Below are 12,393 nucleotides of genomic sequence, written 5' to 3'. Positions count from 1 at the left end.
ATCAACCTTGAGGCGTGGATGATGGGTTGTGTTGTCAAATTTTGAGGTTGGGGGGCCTGTACTTTTGTTGTTTTGTGAATTGTCGTGATGCCATCACTCTTTTATATATATAGATACTGTATTTGATTGGTTGTATTTTTGTATGTTGTTGTTTTTGGTGATGTGTCGGCATCGAATTGTTGCCAATTGTACGCCGCCCTGAGTTCCTCCGGGTGAGAAGGGCGGGATAGAAATATTTGAAATAAATAAATAAATAAAAGAAAGGAGAAGCCTTTGCCTTTGTTTGTGTTGTGTGTCTCATTGAATGTAATTGTAGCAAGGCAATTAATGTTTGCCTGTGTCCGCTTTATATACTGTCATCAACTTTGAGTTCTTTCAGGGAGAAGGGTGGAACATAAATAAAGTATATTATGATTATGATGATTATTAATGTGGTTTGTGTAATTGTGTTTTATTGACTTTATGATTATTTAATTTATGATTGATTGTTTATATTTGCCCATTTGCTTTGTTTATTATTTCATGCTGTTTGCTGTCCTGAGTCCCCATGGGGAGAGGGGGCAGGATAGAAATAAAGTTTTGACTGATTGATTGACATGTAAGGATACCAGGGGTTTATAATGTGCAAAAGGAAAGGGTGTTTGGCAAATTAATAGCATGTGCTCAAATTGTTTTAGTGAGGAGTTGGAAAGATAAATAAAGCAGACTCTGACAAGTTGGTATAATTATATAGTCAATACATCAATTGTGGAAACAACAAATTGTAAAGTGAACAATGTTTTTGTTGCTTATTCATTCAGTCGCTTCCGACTCTTTGTGACCTTCTGGACAAGCCCACGCCAGAGTTCCCTGTCGGCCGTGGCCACTCCCAGCTCCTTCATAGTCAAGCCAGTCACTTCACGGATACCACCATCTATTTCTGTTTTATTGACTATTCTAAAGCCTTTGACTGTGGGGATCATAATAAACTGTGGCATGTGCTTGGTGGTATGAGGATACTAAGTCACCTTGTCTGTCTCCTGAGGAATCTGTATAACGACCAAGTAGCCACAGTAAGAACAGATCATGGAACAGACTGGTTCAAGATTGGGAAAGGAGTGCGGCAGGGCTGCATACTTTCACCCTTCCTATTCAACTTGTACGCAGAACACATCATGCGACGTGCGGGGCTTGAGGAATCCAAGGCCAGAGTTAAAATTGGTGGAAGGAACATTAACAACCTCAGATATGCAGATGATACCACTCTGATGGCTGAAAGCGAGGAGGAGCCTAGGGGAAAGAAAGAAGAAAATGCAAAAGCTGGGCTGCAGTTAAATGTCAAGAAAATCGAGATTATGGCAACCAGACTGATTGATAACTGGCAAATAGAGGGAGAAAACGTGGAGGCAGTGACAGACTTTATATTTATAGGCGCGAAGATCACTGCAGATGCAGACTGCAGCCAGGAAATCAGAAGAAGAGAGGAGAGCAATGGCCAACCTTGACAAAATAGTGAAGAGTAGAGACATCACACTGGCCATGAAGGTCCGCATAGTTAAAGCAATGGTATTCCTCATAGTAAGCTATGGATGCGAGAGCTGGACCATAAGGAAGGCTGAGCGAAGTAAGATAGACGCTTTTGAACTCTGGTGCTGGAGGAAAATCCTGAGAGTGCCTTGGACCTTGGCAAGAAGATCCAACCAGTCCATCCACCAGGAAATAATGCCCGGCTGCTCACTGGAGGGAAGGATAATGCATTAGTATTACAGTAGAGTCTCACTTATCCAAGCCTCTGGATTATCCAAGCCATTTTTGTAGTCAATGTTTTCAATATATCATGATATTTTGGTGCTAAATTTGCAAATACAGTAATCACAACATAGCATTACTGCGTATTGAACTACTTTTTCTGTCAAATTTGTTGTATAACATGATGTTTTGGTGCTTAATTTGTAAAATCATAATCTAATTTGATGTTTAATAGGCTTCTCCTTAATCCCTCCTTATTATCCAAGATATTTGCTTATCCAAGCTTCTGCCGGCCCGTTTAGCTTGGATAAGTGAGACTCTACTGTACTATTAGCATTATTACTTTGAGAACGCATTGAGATGAGGAGTGGGAAAATTGAGACTAGTGCCATGAAGCTGAATAAAATCCCACATTTTCTGCTTTCAACTGGAATATATGGCAGTGTGGACTCAGATAACCCAGTTTTATTTATTTATTAGACTTGTATACCGCTACTCCCAGTTTGGCTCGGAGCGGTTTATAATAATAATAATAATAATAATAATAATAATAATAATAATAATAACAACAACTTTATTTTTATACCCTGCCCCATCTCCCTGAAGGGACTCGGGGTGGCTTACATGGGGCGTTGCCCGATAAAACATTCAAATCAATACACAGCAATAAAACAATTATCCCAATAAAAACATCAATATCAGTAAAAACAATCGTTAAAATCGACATGAAGCATACAATATTAAAACAGGAGACTAATTCATAGAACCCAGGCAAAGTGCAGAATGTGCCAAAATGGGGAAGGTAATTTCACAGTTGAAATGGACAATAAAGTGCAATATAACATTGGCAACAGAAATAGATTAAACATTGGTTTACAGAAATAGATTAAAACAATACACTTAGCTTTAAAATAACAATAAAAACAGACATAGCCCCGAGTTTTTCACCCATCGAAAGTTCAAAAGCAGATATTGTGGGATTTTCTGCCTTGATATTCTGGGATATAGGGCTGTGTGGAAGGGCCCTAAGACTGATATTCCAAATGTAATTTTATGTTGTTTATTGTACAAAGAATATGTCCAAGCAGCAATAATAATCCTCGCCTGTATGCAATCACTGAAAAACAAGCAACGCTAAGTAAATAGCCTTTTCCCACTTACCCTCTTTTCCCGCCAAGAGTTTATCCGGCTTGTGTGTTGAATAAAGAGGCGGCTCGCTCTGATAGGCTGGCCTGGGAGGAGAGACGCCGCGCGCGGTGGATTGTCGACCAATCGCCTTTCTTTCTTTCTTTTTTCCCCCGCGTAGCCCCGCCCCGCGATTGTGACGTAGCGTTCCCTCCGCTGTCATTCATGCTTCCCACCCAGCCACGTGACGGAAGGATTCCCCTTCCTGTGAGACAAGAGGAATGGAAAGTGGGCGAAGAAGAAGGCAGCCCAGAGAAAGAGAGAGGGGAGTTTAACCCGGGAGAGAAAGAGAGGAAAAGACCCTCTTCTTGTGGGGTAGGTGCCTGGGATATTGGGTCTGAGGAGAAACAGTTCCTTTCTTTGGGGTGCATCTACACTGGAGGATTAACGCAGTTTGGTACCACTTTAACTGTTCAGACTCCGGAAAGGGCGGGAGTTACAGTTTGCTAAGGCACCAGCACTCCCCTTCCACACAGCTGAAGACAGTCCCACCTTATCTTCTTTGAACTGGAATATATGGCAGTGTGGACTCAGATAACCCGGTTCAAAGCAGATATTTAATGATATAATAATATATAATAATATATTGTATATACAGTAGAGTCTCACTTATCCAACACTCGCTTATCTAACGTTCTGGATTATCCAACGCATTTTTGTAGTCAATGTTTTCAATATACTGTGATATTTTGGTGCTTAATTCGTAAATACAGTAATTACTACATAGCATTACTGCATATTGAACTACTTTTTATGTCAAATTTGTTGTATAACATGATGTTTTGGTGCTTAATTTGTAAAATCACAACCTAATTTGTTGTTTAATAGGCTTTTCCTTAATCTCTCCTTATTATCCAACATATTCACTTATCCAACATTCTGCTGGCCCGTTTACGTTGGATAAGCGAGACTGTACTGTACATGTAATATTGATAATAATATTATGATGTAATACAATGTAATAATAATTATAATTCACTATTATTATTGTATATTTATATTACATGCAATATTACTAATAATATTGCAATATAGTCGGTGGCTCAGTGTGTTAAACCCAGGAGCGGAGTGAGCGCCTGCTGTTAGCTCCAGCTTCTGCCAACCTAGCCGTTTGAAAACATGCAAATGTGAGTAGATCAATAGGTACTGCTCAGGCAGGAAGGTAACGGCGCTCCATGCAGTCATGCTGGCCCCATGACCTTGGAGGTGTCTACGGACAACGCCGGCTCTTCGGCTTAGAAATGGAGATGAGCACCAATGCCCAGAGTCAGACATGACTGGACTTAACGTCAGGGAAATCCTTTATCTTTACCTATATACTTGTAAATCACCCTGAGTCCCATTCAAGGTGAGAAGAGCGGGATATAAATGTCGCAAATAAATAATATTCTGGGTTATATTTCTGTGTGGAAGGGCCCTGAGAAGGCTACCCTTAAGGACAGATAAGTCATTACCAAAGCAACTTGAAATCTGCAGGAAGGAAACACAGGGGAGATTTATTAGGCCGTAAAGTTTTAAGAGCCACACGTTGCATATCTATTGATTGGTCTCAGGCCGCATTCCACACAGCTGAATAAAACCCCACATTTTCTGCTTTGAACTAGGATATATTTATTTACTACATTTATATCCCACTCTTCTCACCCCGAAGGGGACTCAGAGTGGCTTACAAATCAAATGAACATGCAATATATTATTAGCATAGCACAATATAAGCATTAAATTACTATATTGTACTATATCATTATATGATAATATTATTAGTAATATTACATTTAATATATAATTATTATATTGTATTATTATTAGTATAGTATTGTATTACATTATAATATTATCAATATTATATGTATATACAATATTATATATTTATAAATTATTATAAATTATATGTATAAATATATGTGTGTGTGTGTGTATATATATATATATATATATAATTAGCATAGCATGTTGCTATGGCACAGGAGACAAGATGGAACTATCTTCCTGGCTCTCAGGTTGGTATATATGGTAGTGTGGACTCAGGGCCCTTCTACACAGCCCTATATCCGGGAATATCAAGGCAGAAAATCCCACAATACCTGCTTTGAACTGAGTCCACACTGCCATATATTCCAGTTCAAAGCAGAAATATGTGGGTTTTTATTCAGGCCTCAGATAACCCAGTTCAAAGCAGACATTGTGGGGTTTTCTGTCTTGATATTCTGGAATATAGGGCTGTGTGGAAGGGCCCCCAGAAGCACTCAATTATGTATGTAAGCTTTCAAAGCATCACTGTCGAAGGCATGTTGTCGAAGGTTTTCATGGCTAGAATCACTGGGTTGCTTTGAGTTTTCCCATGTTCCAGAAGCATTCTCTCCTGACGTTTCGCCCACATCTATGGCAGGCATCCTCAGAGGTTGTGATGTCTGTTGGAAATTAGGCAAGTGGAGTTTATATATCTGTGTAAGGTCCAGGGTGGGAGATATAACTCTTTGTCTGCTGGAGGCAAGTGTGAATGTTTCAAGTAATCACCTTGATTAGCATTGAAAGGCCTTGCAGCTGCAAAGGATTCCCTGAGGCAGGAATCAGTCAGGCTTTGCAGCTGCAAGGCCATTCAATGCCAGTGAAGCTTTGAAAGCTTGAAAGAGACAAGAGTTCTTTCCCCCACCCTGGACCTTCCACAGATAAATAAACCTCACTTGCTTAGTCTCCAACAGACCTCAACAACTTCTGAGGATGCCTGCCATAGATATGAGTGAAACGTCAGAAGAGAATGCTTCTGGAACATGACCATACGGCCTGGAAGACTCACAGCAATCCACCTTCACTGGTTTCTTTGTCAAGCAAAAAAGTTCAAATATACACAAGGGAATAAATGGGCAGCTGTATTGAGCCACGGGTTTAACATCCATAGCTTTAAAATATTTTAAAAACTCCAATAAACATGTTATGCGCACACACACATATATACACACATATACATACACACAATATAATTTACAATAATATGTAATAATATAATATATTGTATATACATATAATATTGATAATATTATATTGTAATATGATATAATACTAATTAATACAATATAATAATAATTATATATTATATATTACATGTAATATTACTAATAATATTATAATATATATATATAGTACAGTATAGCAATTTAATGCCAGTATTGTGCTATGCTAATAATATAATATTGTATGTAAATTTAATTTGTAAGCCGCTCTGAGTCCTCTTCGTGGTGAGAAGGGGCGGGATATAAATGTAGTAAATAAAAAAATAAGAAACTTGAACACATACATCTGTGCACGCTTCTGAAGCTTCACTGGCTTCTTTTGATGAATAAGTTTATCAAACTATGCCTTTATAGTAATATTTTTTTATATATATCCTGCCTCCATCTCCCCAGAGGGACTTGGGGTGGCTTACATGCAGGACCAAGCCCAGCAGAAACAGAGTTAACCAACTAAAAACACACTTTAAAACACAATAAACCTATAAATAATCTAATTAAACAATTAAAAACAATAAAATATAAAAAAATCATTAAAATGAATCAAAGCAAACCTCAATGATCAGAGGTTATGTGCCCCGCTCTGAGTCCCCTTTGGGGTGAGAAAGGCAGGATACAAATATATGGCAAATAAATAAGACTCACTGATTTTTATTTTAGCATGAGCTTTCATTGATATCAGTTCATATTCAGATATAAAATTGCATCTGGAGAAGTGAATGGACAGCCACAAAAACTCTTTCTAAAATAAGAATCTGTCTGAAAGGGGACTCTAGATTTCTTCCTCCCTATTTCCTTTTTGAGGAAAAAGTGGGGCCTGCAATTAAATATTGTAGTACATAGGTCACTGACGAACCAAACCCAGAATGATGATGTGAAGTTTGGGAAACCATTGGTCTCAAAGAGATGCCATGGGGAAAGGTTTGTTAAACGTATTTTGAAATGGATGGATATTGAAAAGCATGCAAATTTTCTTAACAATTGCCCGTTTTATTATCCCATAATAAGGTGAGATGCCTCCCAAAAGGAAAGGAAAAAGCAACCTCCCTGTTCCTCTCCTGGAAGGAGTTATCCTGAAAGATAATGAAAAGAAAGAATGGAGACTTGGTCCTATGATTGCCCAGGGAGGATTTGGGCTGATCTACTTAGGTAAAGTATCGCTATGATCTCTTCGATGGTATTCCCCACCCTCCAAAAAGAAATAATAATTTGGTGTAATGAAAGGAGTATTAATAAACATTATATTTACTCTAAAACTGTATTTTTGCCAGTAGTTGGTGAATGAAGGGAATTGTGAGGAAATGTGGATGAAGGAGGCAGAGAGATGACAATCCTTTGAAGTAATCCTGCATTAAATAGTAATTGTAATTAGAAAAATGCTGTGCTTTTATGGTTTGCCTTTTCTTTGTCTGGTGAAGAGTGAACTGCAGCATTTTGGCAGGCTGTCTTGATCCGAATGCCAAAGATGTGAAATGAAAAGTGAAACTTATGTGTACTGCATGACACCAACACTCTGATTAGCAAGCAACAGTATGTTAAGGAAAATAAGCAAGGATAATTAATAGCTTAGCTCACCAACCATATACAGTATATCTGGGATTTGAAATATTTTCTTGGAGAAGACAGGGGCTCCAAAGTTAACCACAAGCCCCTTAAACACGACCTAGGCCCCTTCCACAAAGCTGTATAAAATCCACATCAAACTGGATTATATGGCAGTGTGGACTCAGATCACCCAGCAGAAAACAGACATTGTGGATTAACTGCCTTGATATTCTCGATTATATGACTGTGTGGAAGGGCATCTAGTAACAGATTAGTGGCCTACCTATGAACACAGGAATCTGCCTATGCCAAATCTAACCAGTGGCCCACCATATCCCATTATTGTCAACACAGGTTGCATGTGTATTGTAGAATAAATGCAGTTTGCAGCCACTTAACTGCCATGGCTTGATGTTGCGGAATTCTGGTGTTTGGAGTTTGCGGATATATTTGCATTCTTTCATAAGCAAAAGCTAAAGTCCTTCAAAAACTGCAGGTCTCGTGATTCCATAGTATTGAGCCATGGCAATTGAAGTAGTGTCAAACTGCATTGATTCTACCGTATAGATGCACCCAAAGTATCAGTATCAGTTGGTGTCACTTGTTGAGGTTATGTTTTTAATGATGGTTTACATGTTTTTATGTGGTTATGCCTTGCAATGTAAATGTGTTTTATGATGTTGTATTTTAATTTTTGTTCCACTTACTTGGTCCCCATGTAAGCTGCCCTGAGTCCCTTTGGGGAGATGCGGTGGTATATAAGAATAAAGTTATTATTATAAAGTCTGGCGGCAATAGCTTCCCAGAATTTCAAACGCCTCCTCCCATAATCCTGCCCGGGCATGTCAGCAATTGAACCTGCACCTTCTCCATACCAAGCATTTGCTTTCCCTTGAACTCCCCAGGTATCTTCCATTTACATTGCATTGTTGTACAGGTCTGCCTCAGTTATCCAAGCGGATATTTCCCTCCTTTAATAGCAAATTTGGTACTAGAGGCATGGATAATATGGACTGAATAGTGATAGGTTCCTAACCACAAAGAAGATCAGTGCAACATGTTTCAGCAAACATTTTATGTGAACATAAACAATGTATGCATGTGACATGGAAGAATCCTGTTGAGTAAGTCTTGCGTAAGTTAAAAAAAAAAGGAACCTTGGAGGAGACCTTTTTTTTTACAAGCCTCTACTTTCCTTGTGATTTCAATTTTGATGGCCAAATATAGAGGTCTGAGGCCCTACATTGATCATTTATTGCAAGTTGAAACAAATTGTGGTGGCCGGGAAACAACTCTCATAAAGATGGCTAAGAAATTTAAGAGCATTTAGAGCACTGGTTCTCAACCTTCCTAATGCCACGATCCCTTAATATAGTTCCACATGTTGTTATGACTGCTAAGCATACTTTTTTTTGTTACTTCATAACTGTAATTTTGCTATTGTAATGAATTGTAATGTAAATATCAGATATGCAGGATGTATTTTCATTCACTGGACCAAATTTGGCACACATCGCCAATATGCTCAAATTTGAATACTGGTGAGGGGGCATTGATTTTGTCATTTGGGTGTTGTAGTTGCTGGGATTGATTGTTAACCTACAATCAAAGAGCATGTTCAACTCCCCCAACATTGACATTGAACCAAACTTGGTACACAGAACCTCCACGACCAACAGAAAATACTGGAAGGGTTTTGTGGGCATTGACCTTGCATTATGGAGTTGTAGTTCACCTATATCCAGCCTTCTCTGCCAAAGGGGTTCCTAAGACCATCAGAAATATGTATTTTCTGATGGTCTTTGGCGACACCCCCTCATGACTTCCCAGGGGTCCTGACCCTCAGGTAGAGAAACACTGATCCAGAGGGTGAAATGCATCAGGGACAAGAGCAGTTTTTATACCAAAATTAGTCCTGAAAACAGATGATAGATAAGTGATCAAGGGTGTTAAATGAAACCTCCCCATCCAGAGGCAAAGTTCTGCCATTTACTGGGGAGAAGACAGGTGGAAAGACTTTCGTCTTCATGTTTTCCTTCTGGATTTCTTAAGAGGCAGTGCTATAGCCATTGTTTGTGCAAGCAATAAAGACACATACATATACAATTACACAAAACAGTTAAAAAATCACCAAAATGTCATACAAAGCAGAGATAGACACATACACATACATGTCTATATCTTGCATGACATTTTGTGTTTCTTACTGTTTTGCATAATTTATTCTTGTTTTTCTAATCATGATGAGGGCTGTGCTTGGCACTGGAGCCAAGCCCCTGGACACTGTAAATCTTAGCCTGTCACACTTCATCTATTTCAGCAGGCATGCTTCATGCTCTTTCAAGATGGTTTAAAGCATTACAGTACATTAGAGATGTGGCCACATCTCACAGAGTTGCTTTGCTTGCTTAGTAGGGACGTCATATAAGATTACCATATTGGTATTTGATCCTATTTTGGTTTTTATATTGGTTGTTGCTGCTTATGGTTTTGTTGATAGTATGACTTGATGTATTCAGCATTAGGTTTATCAAACAAAAGTATGTACTTTAAACCACATATTAAAAACTGAAAGGCCTAAAAAACATTTATGGTTCGGACATTATGGATGTCATTGCACTGCAATTCCCAGCAGCCCTCACTAGGAAAGCCAGTGGTAAAGAATGCTGTGAATTGCAGTCTCAAGGGGCACATGTTTTCCTTCCTTATTTAAATTGAAACTGATTCTCACAATATCTGTGTTGTCTCTGTTCCAGTACACAATGTAACATCGTTAAACAGTCCAGTAAGATTTGTTTGATATCAGAGTGGACTGTCCTGGAGGCTGGTGGACTCTCCTTTAGTCAGTGGTTGGATGGGCATCTTTCAGTAGTGCATACATTTTGTATTTCTGTATGTCACAGAGTTAGAAAAGATTACTCTTGTGACTCCTTCCAACTCGGTTCCTTGATTCAGTGATTCCTAAGTATCTTACAAAGGTTGTGTGGAAATACTCTAATTTGTCCTCTATCTCTGAGAATCCTTGCAGCTGGTTAAGAAGAACAAGACCAAAGACTCATATTTCTGTGTCAGATGATGCCACAGAAGTTTTGTTCTTGGGGGTGTCACATAAGAAGTGTGCAAGTCAATTTGCCAAACTGCTGCAAGGTTGTGTATTCCTTTCTTCACCTGCCATCAGACTTGTGGCAGGAGCTGTGTTGTGGAAGATACTCCCGAACTTGTCTCATGATTGGCATCAGCGCCCTGTTGAAACTGGCATACCACCTTCTGAATGGGCACGGAGACAGGATAGCAGATGGTCAGGAGCTAAGCTATGCCAGGAGTCACCATGCATAGCGCCGCTAAGCTTTCCAAAGCCCAGAGGGGCATCCAAAAATGCCGAAGCGCATCACTTTTGCTCCTAAGGTTAAAGTCAGCTCTGAAAGTCAAAGAAGAGTTTCTGTAACTAGAAGTGGCAACTTTAGTCGTGATATTTAGGAGACTCATTTAAGCTCCAGAAAACCTGGGGATAGGTTCACCTTGGGGTTGCCATAAGTTGGAAACGTCTTGAATGCAACTGAAAACATAGAAATAAATTATCTTCAGCATTGTGCTGTCTAGCTTTAATAGAAATGTGCACACGTTATTGAATGGGAGTAGCATAAAGATGTGAATACGATGCTTAAGACAGTTTCATCCAAAATAGGATAGGAATCATGCCGCTTTCCAGATGCTGTGAGAAAGCAGCTTCCAGCAGTCCCATCAGTACAGGCAGGATGGGAGCTGTGTTCCAACAACTTCTGGAAGGCAGGCTGTCAATTATTTAAAATGAGAGAAATCACCATGCCATTAGGTATGTAGGTGCACATTATTAACGTGTGAAAATTGGACAGTGAAAACTTGGGAAGGAGAAAATCATTTCATTTTAAATATGTTGCTAGAGAAGGGTTCTTTGGATACTGTGGACAAGTAACAAAACAAATAAATGGATCTGAATTCTCCCTAGAAGCCAAGATGGCTAAGCTGAGACTATCATACTCTGGACATACCGTGAGAAATATGACTAATTAGAAAATACAGTATTGTTTGGTCAAGGTTGAAGGCAGTGGGAGAAGACTTTATTACAGATGGACAGACTTAATTAAGAAAGTCACAGCCCTGTGTTTCCAGGATTTAAACAGGGTAATTCCGGTCTCCCATTGGTAGGGGCACTATAAGTTGACATTGACTTGACATCAGTTAAACACTAGTCCCATTCAGAGTAGATCTTATATGGGTCTTGGCTTCCTGCTCATCAGTTGACTCATTGGGTCTACTCTTGATAGAAGGAGCAATTTGATTTAGGTTTGAATGGACAGCATGCTCTGTTGTAGGTGTTATGGATACCCTAAATTATTTTCTTCTAAATGTAGCTTGCAGCACTTGGTATTCCTTGGTGGTGTCTCACCCAAGTATTACCCAGGGCTGACTCTGCTTAACTTCCAAAAGTAGGAAGAATCTGGTGCTGAAGAGCAGAGCAGGTGAAAATGGCAATGGGAGGGGGAAACCATGACAGCAAATCAGAAGAAAAGCAATGGTTTTATACAAGAAGCCAAATACAAAAGAGGGAGAAAAAGAATTAACTTTTTCATGTTTTTCTTCTGATCTTGAAAAATGCTTACAAATCACAGGCACCACATAGATTGCGATGCTAAAGTGTAAGCTAACCTCAGAGGAAAATTGCTACTCTTCAAATTTTCATAACCACTGGATTTCTCTCTTTTTTTAAAACCCTCAACACTTGGCATGCTCGCATGCAAGCAGTCATACACGCAATTTCACTTTCTTGAGGCCATTGATGTTTGCAAAATGAGGATCAGTTGCCAAAACCTCCAGCAGCAGCAATGAGATCAGCTGCGGACAGGGGTTGGGAATGCTATTTAATTGCCAATAGCATGGTTTTCACTCT

The 12,393-nt window shown here is 39.1% G+C and overlaps 1 protein-coding gene across 4 annotated transcripts in view; it reads left to right on the top strand.

Moving 5' to 3' along the window:
• The first annotated feature begins 3,084 nt into the window (after positions 1 to 3,084).
• Positions 3,085 to 12,393, top strand: part of vrk2 (VRK serine/threonine kinase 2) — a 74,850-nt gene continuing 65,541 nt past the window's right edge. For 2 of the 4 annotated variants that reach the window (XM_062970268.1, XM_062970261.1), the window contains exons 1-2: positions 3,085 to 3,228; positions 6,930 to 7,070. In XM_062970268.1, coding sequence (XP_062826338.1) covers positions 6,935 to 7,070 — 136 coding nt within the window. In that variant the 5' untranslated portion in view covers positions 3,085 to 3,228; positions 6,930 to 6,934. Of the gene's footprint in view, positions 3,229 to 6,929; positions 7,071 to 12,393 lie in introns of those variants that run through there. The other 2 variants (XM_062970264.1, XM_062970273.1) reach the window with 2 other exon arrangements.

This window comes from Anolis carolinensis, chromosome 1, assembly GCF_035594765.1.
Source record: "Anolis carolinensis isolate JA03-04 chromosome 1, rAnoCar3.1.pri, whole genome shotgun sequence".
Lineage (NCBI taxonomy): Eukaryota > Metazoa > Chordata > Lepidosauria > Squamata > Dactyloidae > Anolis > Anolis carolinensis.
The sequence above is the reverse complement of the archived record's forward strand: the minus strand, read 5'-3'. Positions and strand labels throughout refer to the sequence as shown.